Source organism: Scyliorhinus torazame, chromosome 8 (genome assembly GCF_047496885.1).
Source record: "Scyliorhinus torazame isolate Kashiwa2021f chromosome 8, sScyTor2.1, whole genome shotgun sequence".
NCBI lineage: Eukaryota > Metazoa > Chordata > Chondrichthyes > Carcharhiniformes > Scyliorhinidae > Scyliorhinus > Scyliorhinus torazame.
Genome location: NC_092714.1, coordinates 15,686,502 through 15,698,599, shown reverse-complemented (window position 1 = coordinate 15,698,599; position 12,098 = coordinate 15,686,502). Strand labels below are relative to the sequence as shown.

Here is a 12,098-nt window from a genome sequence, read left to right as displayed (position 1 = left end):
CCGGGAGATTTTAAAAGCGCGGGAGATTTAAAAAGCGCAGGAGCTGCGAGTCAGAGCGGAGATTTTAAAAGATCGCGGCCTAGTTTCGGGAGCCGTTCGGAGGAGGAGCAGTCTCTTCAGGGAGAGAACCTGAGAACATCTAAGACACTCAGAAGGTAAGAAGGTAAGTAAGTGATTTTTACTCATTCTTACTTTTATACCTTTTTCAAATTGTGTGTGTCGGGGGGGAAACTGAAGTGACATCACAGAAAAGCTGTGACCTGAGTGGCTGGTTGGGAATCTACACTAAATTAAAAAAATTAAGCATTGGTAACTAATTAAACATAATTACTTAATTATAATTTAGAGGGGTATCTAAGCCAGAGATCGGAGAGTACTATATTTAGCTTTCGCATTTATATTAGAAATCTAGTGCTAGGAAACAGATAGTTAACAGTAACTTTAAAAAAAAAAAATTTTTTTTAAATGTTTAAACTTTTAATTTTAATTAATTGACCCAATGTCAGTTAGAGGGGTGCAGTGCTCTGACTGTGAGATGTGGCAGGTCAGGGAGGCTTCCAGCGTCCCGGATGGCTTCATCTGCAGAAAGTGCACCCAACTGGAGCTCCTCACAGACCGCATGGTTCGGTTGGAGCAGCAATTGGATGCACGTAGGACCATGCAGGTGGCGGAAAGCGTCATAGATCGCAGTTATATAAATGTGGTCACACCCAAGGTGCAGGCAGAGAAACGGGTGACCACCAGAAAGGGCAGGCAGTCAGTGCAGGAATCCCCTGTGGTTGTCCCCCTCTCGAACAGGTATACCCCTTTGGATACTGTTGGGGGGGATAGCCTAACAGGGGAAAACAGCAGCGGCAAAACGGCTGGCTCTGATGTTCAGAAGGGAGGGTAAAAGCGTAGAAGAGCAATAGTAATAGGGGACTCTATAGTCAGGGGCACAGATAGGCGCTTCTGTGGACGTGAAAGAGACTCCAGGATGGTATGTTGCCTCCCTGGTGCCAGGGTCCAGGATGTCTCCGAACGGGTAGAGGGCATCCTGAAGGGGGAGGGCAAACAGGCAGAGGTCGTTGTACATATTGGTACTAACGACATAGGCAGGAAGGGGCATGAGGTCCTGCAGCAGGAGTTCAGGGAGCTAGGCAGAAAGTTAAAAGACAGGACCTCGAGGGTTGTAATCTCGGGATTACTCCCTGTGCCATGTCCCAGTGAGGCTAGAAATAGGAAGATAGAGCAGCTAAACACGTGGCTAAACAGCTGGTGTAGGAGGGAGGGTTTCCGTTATCTGGACGACTGGGAGCTTTTCCGGGGCAGGTGTGACCTATGTAAGGACGGGTTGCATCTAAACTGGAGAGGCATAAATATCCTGGCCGCGAGGTTTGCTAGTGTCACACGGGAGGGTTTAAACTAGTATGGCAGGGGTGTGGGCACAGGAGCAATAGGTCAGAAGGTGAGAGCATTGAGGGAGAACTAGGGAATAGGGACAGTAGGGCTCTGAGGCAGAGCAGACAGGGAGAAGTTGCTGAACACAGCGGGTCTGGTGGCCTGAAGTGCATATGTTTTAATGCAAGAAGTATCATGGGTAAGGCAGATGAACTTAGAGCTTGGATTAGTACTTGGAACTATGATGTTGTTGCCATTACAGAGACCTGGTTGAGGGAAGGGCAGGATTGGCAGCTAAACGTTCCAGGATTTAGAAGTTTCAGGCGGGATAGAGGGGGATGTAAAAGGGGTGGCGGAGTTGCGCTACTGGTTAGGGAGAATATCACAGCTGTACTGCGGGAGGACACCTCAGAGGGCAGTGAGTCTATATGGGTAGAGATCAGGAATAAGAAGGGTGCAGTCACAATGTTCGGGGTTTACTACAGGCCTCCCAACAGCCAGTGGGAGATAGAGGAGCAGATAGGTAGACAGATTTTGGAAAAGAGAAAAGCAACAGGGTTGTGGTGATGGGAGACTTCAACTTGCCCAAAATAGACTGGGACTCACTTAGTGCTTAAGGGGCTTAGACGGGGCGGAGTTTGTAAGGAGCATCCAGGAGGGCTTCTTAAAACAATATGTAGACAGTCCAACTAGGGAAGGGGCGGTACTGGACCTGGTATTGGGGAATGAGCCCAGCCAGGTGGTAGATGTTTCAGTAGGGGAGCATTTCGGGAACAGTGACCACAATTCAGTAAGTTTTAAAGTGCCTGTGGACAAGGATAAGAGTGGTCCTAGGGTGAATGTGCTAAATTGAGGGAAGGCTAATTATAACAATATTAGGCGGGAACTGAAGAACATAGATTGGGGGTGGATGTTTGAGGGCAAATCAACATCTGACATGTGGGAGGCTTTCAAGTGTCAGATGAAAGGAATTCAGGACCGGCATGCTCCTGTGAGGAAGAAGGATAAATACGGCAATTTTTGGGAACCTTGGATAACGAGAGATATTGTCGGCCTCGTCAAAAAGCAAAAGGAGGCATTTGTCAGGGATAAAAGGCTGGGAACAGACAAAGCCTGTGTGGAATATAAGGAAAGTAGGAAGGAACTTAAGCAAGGAGTCAGGAGGGCTAGGAGGTTTCACGAAAAGTCATTGGCAAATAGGGTTAAGGAAAATCCCAAGGTTTTTTACGCGTACATAAAAAGCAAGAGGGTAGCCAGGGAAAGGGTTGGCCTACTGAAGGATAGGCAAGGGTATTCACCAAAGAGAAGAAATTGGTAGATGTTGAGTCTGGAGAAGGGTGTGTCGATAGCCTGGGTCACATTGAGATCCAAAAAGATGAGGCGTTGGGTGTCTTAAAAAATATTAAGGTAGATAAGTCCTCAGGGCCTGATGGGATCTACCCCAGAATACTGAAGGAGGCTGGAGAGGAAATTGCTGAGGCCTTGACAGAAATCTTTGGATCCTCACTGTCTTCAGGTGATGTCCCGGAGGACTGGAGAATAGCCAATGTTGTTCCTCTGTTTAAGAAGGGTAGCAAGGATAATCCAGGGAACTACAGGCCGGTGAGCCTTACTTCAGTGGTAGGGAAATTACTGTAGAGAATTCTTCGAGACAGGATCTACTCACATTTGGGAGCAAATGGACATATTAGTGAGAGGCAGCATGGTTTTGTGAAGGGGAGGTCGTGTCTCATTGACTTGATAGAGTTTTTCGAGGAGGTCACTAAGATGATTGATGCAGGTAGGGCAGTGGATGTTGTCTATATGGACTTCAGTAAGGCCTTTGACAAGGTCCCTCATGGCAGACTGGTACAAAAGGTGAAGTCACACGGGATCAGGGGTGAGCTGGCAGGTTGGATACAGAACTGGCTAGTTCATAGAAGGCAGAGAGTAGCAATGGAAGGGTGCTTTTCTGATTGGAGGGCTGTGACTAGTGGTGTTCCGCAGGGATCAATGATGGGACCTTTGCTGTTTGTAGTATACATAAATGATTTGCAGGAAAATGTAACTGGTCTGATTCGTAAGTTTGCAGACAACACAAAGGTTGGTGGAATTGCGGATAGTGATGAGGACTGTGAAAGGATACAGCAGGATTTAGATCGTTTGGAGACTTGGGCGGAGAGATGGCAGATGGAGTTGAATCCGGACAAATGTGAGGTAATGCATTTTGGAAGGTCTAATGCAGGTAGGGAATATACAGTGAATGGTAGAACCCTCTAGAGTATTGACAGTCAGAGAGATCTTGGTGTGCAGGTCCACAGGTCACTGAAAGAGGCAACACAGGTGGAGAAGGTAGTCAAGAAGGCATACGGCATGCTTGCCTTCATTGGCCGGGGCATTGAGTATAAAAATTGGCAGGTCATGTTGCAGCTGTATAGAACCTTGGTTAGGCCACACTTGGAGTATAGGGCGGGATTCTCCACCCCCCCCCCCCGCCAGGGTCGGCGAATCGGCGGGGGTCAGCGTGAATCCCGCCCCCGCCGGTTGCCGAATTCTCCGGCGCCGGAGAATTGGTGGGGGTGGGAATCGTGACACGCCAGTCGGCGGTCGCTCGCAGAGGCCACCCCGGCGATTCCCGGCCCGCGATGGGCCGACGTCTTGCTCGTTCTATGCAGGTCCCGCCGCCGTAAATTGGACTAGGTCCCTTCCTGGCGGGACCTGGCGGCCCGGGCGGGCTCCGGGGTCCTGGGGGGGGGGGGCGGGGCGGCGCAGGGCAATCTGGCCCCGGGGGGTGACCCCACGGTGGCCTGGCCCATGATCGGTGCCCACCGATCCGCTGGCGGGCCTGTGCCGTGGGGGCACTCTTTCCCTACCGGCGGTCGTGTAAGCCTCCGCAATGGCCGATGTGTAGGTGAACCCCCCCGCACATGTGCGAGGATGACATTAGTAGTCGCTGATGCTCCCGCGCATTCGCAGCCCCGCGCTGGCCGGCGGAGTCCCTTCGGCCCCGGGTGGCACGGCGCCAAAGGCATTCCACGCCGGTGGCGGGGCACCAACCACTTTGGGGTGGGCCTAGCCCCTAAAGGCGCAGAGGATTCGCACCTTTGGGGCGGCCCGATGCCGGAGTGGTTCACGCCACTCCGTCCCACCAGGATCACCCGCCACACCGGGTACGGGAGAATCCCACCCATAGTATTCAATTCTGGTCGCCACACTACCAGAACGATGTGGAGGCTTTAGAGAGGGTTCAGAAGAGATTTACCAGGATGTTGCCTGGTATGGTGGGCATTAGCTATGAGAAGCGGTTGAACAAACTAGGTTTGTTCTCACTGGAACGACGGAGGTTGAGGGGTGACCTGATAGTGGTCTACAAAATTATGAGAGGCAGCATGGTTTTGTGAAGGGGAGGTCGTGTCTCACTAACCTGATAGAGTTTTTCGAGGAGGTCACAAAGATGATTGATGCAGGAAGGGCAGTGGATGTTGTCTATATGGACTTCAGTAAGGCCTTTGACAAGGTCCCTCATGGTACATTAGTACAAAAGGTGAAGTCACACGGGATCAGGGGTGAGCTGGCAAGGTGGATACAGAACTGGCTAGGTCATCGAAGGCAGAGAGTAGCAATGGAAGGATGCTTTTCTAATTGGAGGGCTGTGACCAGTGGTGTTCCATAGGGATCAGTGCTGGGACCGTTGCTGTTTGTAGTATATATAAATGATTTTGAAGAAAATGTAACTGGTCTGATTAGTAAGTTTGCAGACGACACAAAGGTTGGTGGAATTGCGGATAGCGATGAGGACTGTCAGAGGATACAGCAGGATTTAGATTGGTTGGAGACTTGGGCGGAGAGATGGCAGATGGAGTTTAATCTGGACAGATGTGAGGTAATGCATTTTGGAAGGTCTAATGCAGGTAGGGAATATACAGTGAATGGTAGAACCCTCAAGAGTATTGAAAGTCAGAGAGATCTAGGTGTACAGGTCCACAGGTCACTGAAAGAGGCAACACAGGTGGAGAAGGTAGTCAAGAAGGCATACGGCATGCTTGCCTTCATTGGCCGGGGCATTGAGTATAAGAATTGGCAAGTCATGTTGCAGCTGTATAGGACCTTAGTTAGGCCACACTTGGAGTATAGTGTTCAATTCTGGTCGCCACACTACCAGAAGGATGTGGAGGCTTTAGAGAGGGTGCATAAGAGATTTACCAGAATGTTGCCTGGTATGGTGGGCATTAGCTATGAGGAGCGGTTGAATAAACTCGGTTTATTCTCACTGGAACGACGGAGGTTGAGGGGCGACCTGATAGAGGTCTACAAAATTATGAGGGGCATAGACAGAGTGGATAGTCAGAGGCTTTTCCCCAGGGTAGAGGTGTCAATTACTAGGGGGCATAGCTTTAAGGTGTGAGGGGCAAGGTTTAGAGTAGATGTACAAGGCAAGTTTTTTACACAGAAGGTAGTGGGTGTCTGGATCTCGCTGCCAAAGGAGGTGTTGGAAGCAGGGACGATAGTGATGTTTAAGGGGCATCTTGACAAATACATGAATAGGATGGGAATAGAGGGATATGGACCCAGGAAGTGTCGAAGATTTAAGTTTCGACGGGCAGAATGGTCGGCACAGGCTTGGAGGGCCGAAGGGCCTGTTCCTATGCTGTATTTTTCTTTGTTCTTTGTTCTGTGTTCATTGAATCTCACAGTTTTAGCTCAGAATTGTACTCACAGCAAAATGCTGGATACAAAGGCCCAGCAAATGTGTCTTTAAATGTGTGTAAGTGTATCCATGTGTCAGTAACCTGGCAAAATGACACAGTCCCTGCACGATAGTCCAATTTAACTCGGACCCGGTTGATGGATGAACGCAGTGGTATTTTTGTGCAAATGCCATTATGATGGGCTGACAGGCTATCTATGCACATATACAAGCACCAAGCTCTTTCAGTGTACCGAAGATCAGAATGGTTACCCTGCTTCTGTATATTCCCATAAGCAATCCCTATTCCCCACCAATTACCAGCAGTTTCCACATCCCAGGAATGGCATCCGAAGTAGAAACTCTGTGTGCAAAGGATTTGAGAATGAAATTTAAACCTCTCTGAGTTATTTGAGTAACACTGTTCCTGATCACTGTATGCCACCGATCTCAGACAATTAGACAGGATCAAGTGTTTGTTTGCTGTCTTTAAATCCAGCGTCAACGAGGAAAGTTACCCTGCAGAGGAAAGGAACAGGTTTATCATATTCATGATTCACAGCTACATGGTTAGAGTGACAGATAGTGGGGGCTCCACATAACCTTTTTACACTGTATTCTGTGCATGTTGAATTCACATCAAGCAAGCTCAATCCTTGTGAGTTAGTGCTGGCGTCCACTGTGGATAATCTGCACTAACACTAGCAATTCACTAGCAATTCAATATATTCACTGCATGCAGCAAATTGTGGAAGCTATCCTTGTTTATTTTTAATGAGGATTAACCTCCCCCACCCCCGATTACCTACGTTATATCTTTCTTCAAAGGGGTCCAACATTTCACTTTACTCATGCATTCTTCACCAATGTCCCACATTCTACCCTCTGAAAACTTGCTGTCATCCAATGTTCTACTGCTGATGTACTAATCAACATCAGGGCCAAAATTCTCCGTTATCGGCGCAAAGTCCGCCGATCGGCGCAAAAAACGGCGCAAATCCGACTTGCGTCACGCCGGAAAAATGGTTGAAAAGTCTCCGGCCCAAAATGGGCTAGCAACGACGTGACGGGATCCGCGCTTGCGCACGTGGTTCACGCTGTGCAGCGTCATACACGCCGCACGGCGTGATGGCTCATAAGGACGCGCTGCTCCCCCCCACCCGACCGGAATACCAGACCGGAACACCCGACTGGATGGCTGGCCGTCGCTCAGCCCCGAGGTTCGAGTCACGGGATGTGGAGGCGCTCCTGGACGCGGTGGAGCAGAGGAGGGACGCCCTGTATCCCGGGCACGGCCGCAGAGTTGCCCCACGCCACAGCCGGCGTCTGTGGAGGGAAGTGGCAGAGGCCGTCACCGCTGCAGCCCTGACACCACGGACAGGCACCCAGTGCCACAAGAAAGTGAACGACCTTGTCAGAGCAGGCAGGGTGAGCCTCCCCCCCCCGCCCGATATCCATATCCCCCCTACCCCATATCCCCCCTCCCCCATATCCCCCCTCCCCCATATCCCCCCTCCCACATATCCCCCATATCCCCCCTCCCCCATATCCCCTCGCCCCCATATCCCGCCTCCCCCATATCCCCCCTCCCCCATATCCCCCTCCCCATATCCCCCATATCCCACCTCCCCCATATCCCCCATATCCTCCCTCCCCATATCCCCCCTATCCTCCCTCCCCATATCCCCCCTCCCCCATATCCCACCCCCATATCCCCCTCCCCCAAATACCCTATCCCCCATATTCCCCCTCCCAATATCCCCCATCCCCCATATCCTCATCCCCCATAACCTCCCTCCCCCATATCCCCCCTCCCCCATATCCCCCCTCCCCCATATCCCCCATATCCCCCCTCACCCATATCCCCCCTCCCCCATATCCCCCTCCCCATATCCCCCCTCCCCCATATCCACACCTCCCCATATCCCCCCTCCCCCATATCCCCCTCCCCATATCCCCCCTCCCCCATATCCCCCATATCCCCCCTCCCCCATATCCCCCTCCCCATATCCCCCCTCCCCATATCCCCCCTCCCCCATATCCACACCTCCCCATATCCCCCCTCCCCATATCCCCCCTCCCCCATATCCACACCTCCCCCATATCCCCCCTCCCCCATATCCCCCCTCCCCCATATCCCCCATATACCCCCTCCCCATATCCCCCCTCCCCCATATCCACACCTCCCCATATCCCCCCTCCCCCATATCCCCCCTCCCCCATATCCCCCTCCCCATATCCCCCCTCCCCCATATCCACACCTCCCCCATATCCCCCCTCCCCCATATCCCCCCTCCCCCATATCCACACCTCCCCCATATCCCCCTCCCCCATATCCCCCCTCCCCCATATCCCCCCTCCCCCAATCCCCACATCCCCCCTCCCCCATATCCCCAAGCGAATCCAGCCCTAACCTTAACCTCTGCGATACACGCGCAACCGATGGCGTGCAATCATATACCTGCCTAACACTGTTGCCTTTTACCCCTGCCACCACCCCCACCACCCCCCACCACAGGAGAAGCGCGCACACAACAATAGGGAGCTTGTGAGGACTGGAGGAGGCCCCGCTGATGAGAGGCCACTGACCGAACACGAGGAAAGGGCCCTGGAACTGGCTGGCGGACCTGACGGCCGGGAGGTTGCTGATGCAGAGGTCGGGGGCATACTAGCAAGTGAGCCACCGACAGCCCGTCCCCATATCCCCCCTCCCCCATATCACCTAATCACTGCCTGCGTGTCTAACCATGCATGCTTCATTGTGTATCGCAGGACCAAACGTCCAGGCACCCATCCCCGCAGATGCAGACCGTCCGCGGGATGCCCCTCGGAGGCCACGGGAGACGGAGAGACCCGGACCCTCCAGCATGCGACGCCCGCAGGATGCCCCTCGGAGGCCACGGGAGACGGAGAGTCCCGGAGCCTCTGGCATGCGACACCCGCAGGATGCCCCTCGCACACCACGGGAGACGGAGAGACCCTGACCCTCCGGCATGCGACGCCCGCAGGATGTCCCTTGGAGACCACGGGAGACGGAGAGACCTGGAGCAACAGGGAGACGACACCCCCGTCACGTGTGGGAGCGCCGACGCAGGCGTGTGCCACCCAGCGACGAGGGGGGCAGCCACAAGCCCCCGTCACAGCCGAGCCAGGACACCACTACCCAGGACACCCCTACCCAGGACACCCCTACCCGGGACACTCCTACCCAGGACACCCCTACCCGGGACAGCATTACCCAGGAAGACGAAATACCGGACAGTGACTCAGAGTGGATGGGTGGAGACGAACCCCCACCCCAAAGTGCCATGGACTCAGAGTGGGACGAAGAGCACGACACAACGCCACTGCTGTCACCAACACCCTCCACCATCACAGAAACACTCACCTCGGTTGGGCACTTTAGTGATGAGGCGTCTGCTACACTCACTGGTGCGCACAACACAGCCGTCCCGGTACAGCAGGTGGAGGTAGGAGCAGCAGAGGGGCCGTGCCGTCGGAGGGCAGCCCAGGCCAAGCGAACATCTGCCGCCCAGATGGATCCCGGGTTCCTGCAGTTACCACACCCACACATAGATCCGATGCAACCACCGACCCGGAGACGAGCGAAGAGGGTGACGGCCGGCTTGCGGCGGCTGCAGTCGCAGGTGGAGGAGTCCACCCGCGTCCAGGAGCTGGGAGTGGTGCCGGTCATGCGTGCCACCCAGGCCGACACCGCACGGGTGGCGTCCGCGGTGGAGGCAATGGGTGCGACGGTGTCAGACATGGGGAACGGTTTGCGAGGCCTGGGGCTTTCCGTGCAGGCGGCGTCTGTGGCCCAGGACATGGCTGCCCTCTCACAGGAGGCCATGAGCCAGTGCCAGCGCCAGATGGCAGAGGCGCTCAACGCCATAGCCCAGTCTCAGCAGGCCATAGCCCAGTCTCTGCAGGCCATGGCCCAGTCTCTGCAGGCCATGGCCCAGTCTCAGCAGGCCATCGCTGAGGGCATCGGCGCCAGTGGCCATGTGCGAGCCGGCGTCGCACTGTCACAGACAGGGTTTGCCAACCCCCTGGGCTCCATGGCTGCAAACCTGCAGACCCCTGTCGATACCAGCACGGGCCTCCAGGACTGGCAGCGCCAGATGTCGGGGGGGCGTTGGATGGCCAGTCCGTTCGCATCCCCCACCCATGTAGAGGCCTGGAGGCCATCGGGCACCCCGAGGGAGGAGGAGGTGGTGTGGTCCGTCCCGGCTCCCCCTGTAGGGGAGGTCCCGGTACACCGCGACACCTCGGACTCCCCCCCTTCCGTCCCAGGTGCAACGGGCAGGACAGGCTGGCAGCTCGCCATCCCAGTCGCCCGGGCCGCAGCCTGGCCCATCTAGGCCAGGACGCCCCAGGAAAAGGCCGCCAAAGGGATTCAGTGTCAGAGGGCAGGAATCACAGGAGTCCACCTCCAGTTCTGCTGTACCGTCTGGGGAACCACGCAGACGTAGTCAAAGGGCCCGTAAGGCCAAACAATTAGACACTGAGTAAGTTGGCACGGGTGCAGGGCACAGATGAGTTTTAGGGGCTAGGGCACGTGCATGAACTTGTTTGGTTATTAAAGTCAATGTTACACCTGCAGAAGCTGCCTTTGTGCTCTGTCCAAAGCGTGCGGGGGTGTCATGTACGTTGAGCGCAAGTGTGTGTGTGAGGGGTGGTCTTACCTCAGCCCCAGCCCCTGGGCCGCCATCAACATCCCTCCGGGCAGAGGACGGGACCGTGCGCTGCAGTGTCACAGCCGCATGCAGGGATGGTCCGGGTGGATGGTGGTACTGTGGCCATGGGTCAGATATAGTCCAACGATGTAGAGCCAGGAGCTCACCGCAGGGCGGGTTGTCATCATCCTCCATGGCCTGCAATATACACGCGCCCACCCGCAACTGGGTGAGCCCGGCCGTTGTGCCACAGGTGGATCGGCAATGGGGGGGGGGGGGTGTGCATGCGGGTCGGGTGGGTGGGGTTGGGGAGGGGGGTGAGGGTGCTGGGTGGGTGGATGGGTGGGGGGTGTGGGTGGTCGGCTGTTGCCATGGTATGCGGTCTGTGGCCATACTACCTGATTCCCACACCCATCTAGTCAGTGAAGCGGGCGGCTATCAGTCTGTCCCGTGCCCGCTGGGCAAGCCGGTAACGGTGGACAGCCACCCGCCTGTGTCTAGCCCGTCTGCCCTGACCATTGCCCCCATCCCCCTCATCTGGGGAGGACTGCGCCTCTTCCTGCTGCTCCTCCACTCCGCCCTCCTCTGCCTGCGGCACATCGCCCCTCTGCTGGGCTATGTTGTGCAGGACGCAGCACACCACAATGATGCGGCCGACCCTATCTGACCGATACTGGAGGGCGCCCCCAGAGAGGTCCAGGCACCTGAAACGCATCTTCAGCACGCCCCTTGTCACTACATGGGCATCATTGTAGCGGTTCTCCGCCTCATTGCGTGGCCTCTGTATAGGCGTCATCAGCCACGATCGCAATGGGTAGCCCCTGTCGCCCAGCAACCAGCCCCTCAGCCGGGGATGGCCTCCCTCGTACATGCCGGGGATGGATGACCGCGACAACACGTATGAGTCGTGTACACTGCCTGGGTAACGGGCGCAGACGTGCAGGATCATCATGCGGTGGTCGCAGACCACCTGTATGTTCATCGAATAGGTCCCCTTCCTATTAGTGAACACGGCCCTGTTATCTGCAGGTGGCCGCACGGCGACGTGCATCCCATCGATCGCGCCCTGGACCATGGGGAACCCGGCCACGGCAGAGAAGCCCACGGCCCGTGCATCTTGGCTGGGTCCACAGGGAAGCGGATGTAGCGGTGCGCCATGGCATATAGGGCATCTGTCACTGCCCGGATGCACCGATGCACCGATGTCTGCGATATGCCGGACAGGTCCCCACTCGGTGCCTGGAATGACCTCTTTGCATAAAAGTTCAGGGCCACCGTAACCTTGACGGACACGGGGAGAGGGTGTCCCCCGCCAGTGCCACGCGGTGACAGGTGTGCCAGCAGGTGGCAGATGTGTGCCACGGTTTCCCGCCACA

At 55.3% G+C, this 12,098-nt stretch overlaps 1 protein-coding gene across 1 annotated transcript in view; it reads right to left on the bottom strand.

Annotated features, from left to right (window-relative positions):
* Positions 1–6,002: 6,002 nt before the first annotated feature.
* The window catches only part of LOC140428701 (uncharacterized), a 149,858-nt gene continuing 143,762 nt past the window's right edge, over positions 6,003–12,098 (bottom strand). Inside the window, 1 exon segment of the mRNA XM_072515431.1 lies at positions 6,003–6,565. Within this exon segment, the coding sequence (XP_072371532.1) occupies positions 6,003–6,565 (563 nt within the window).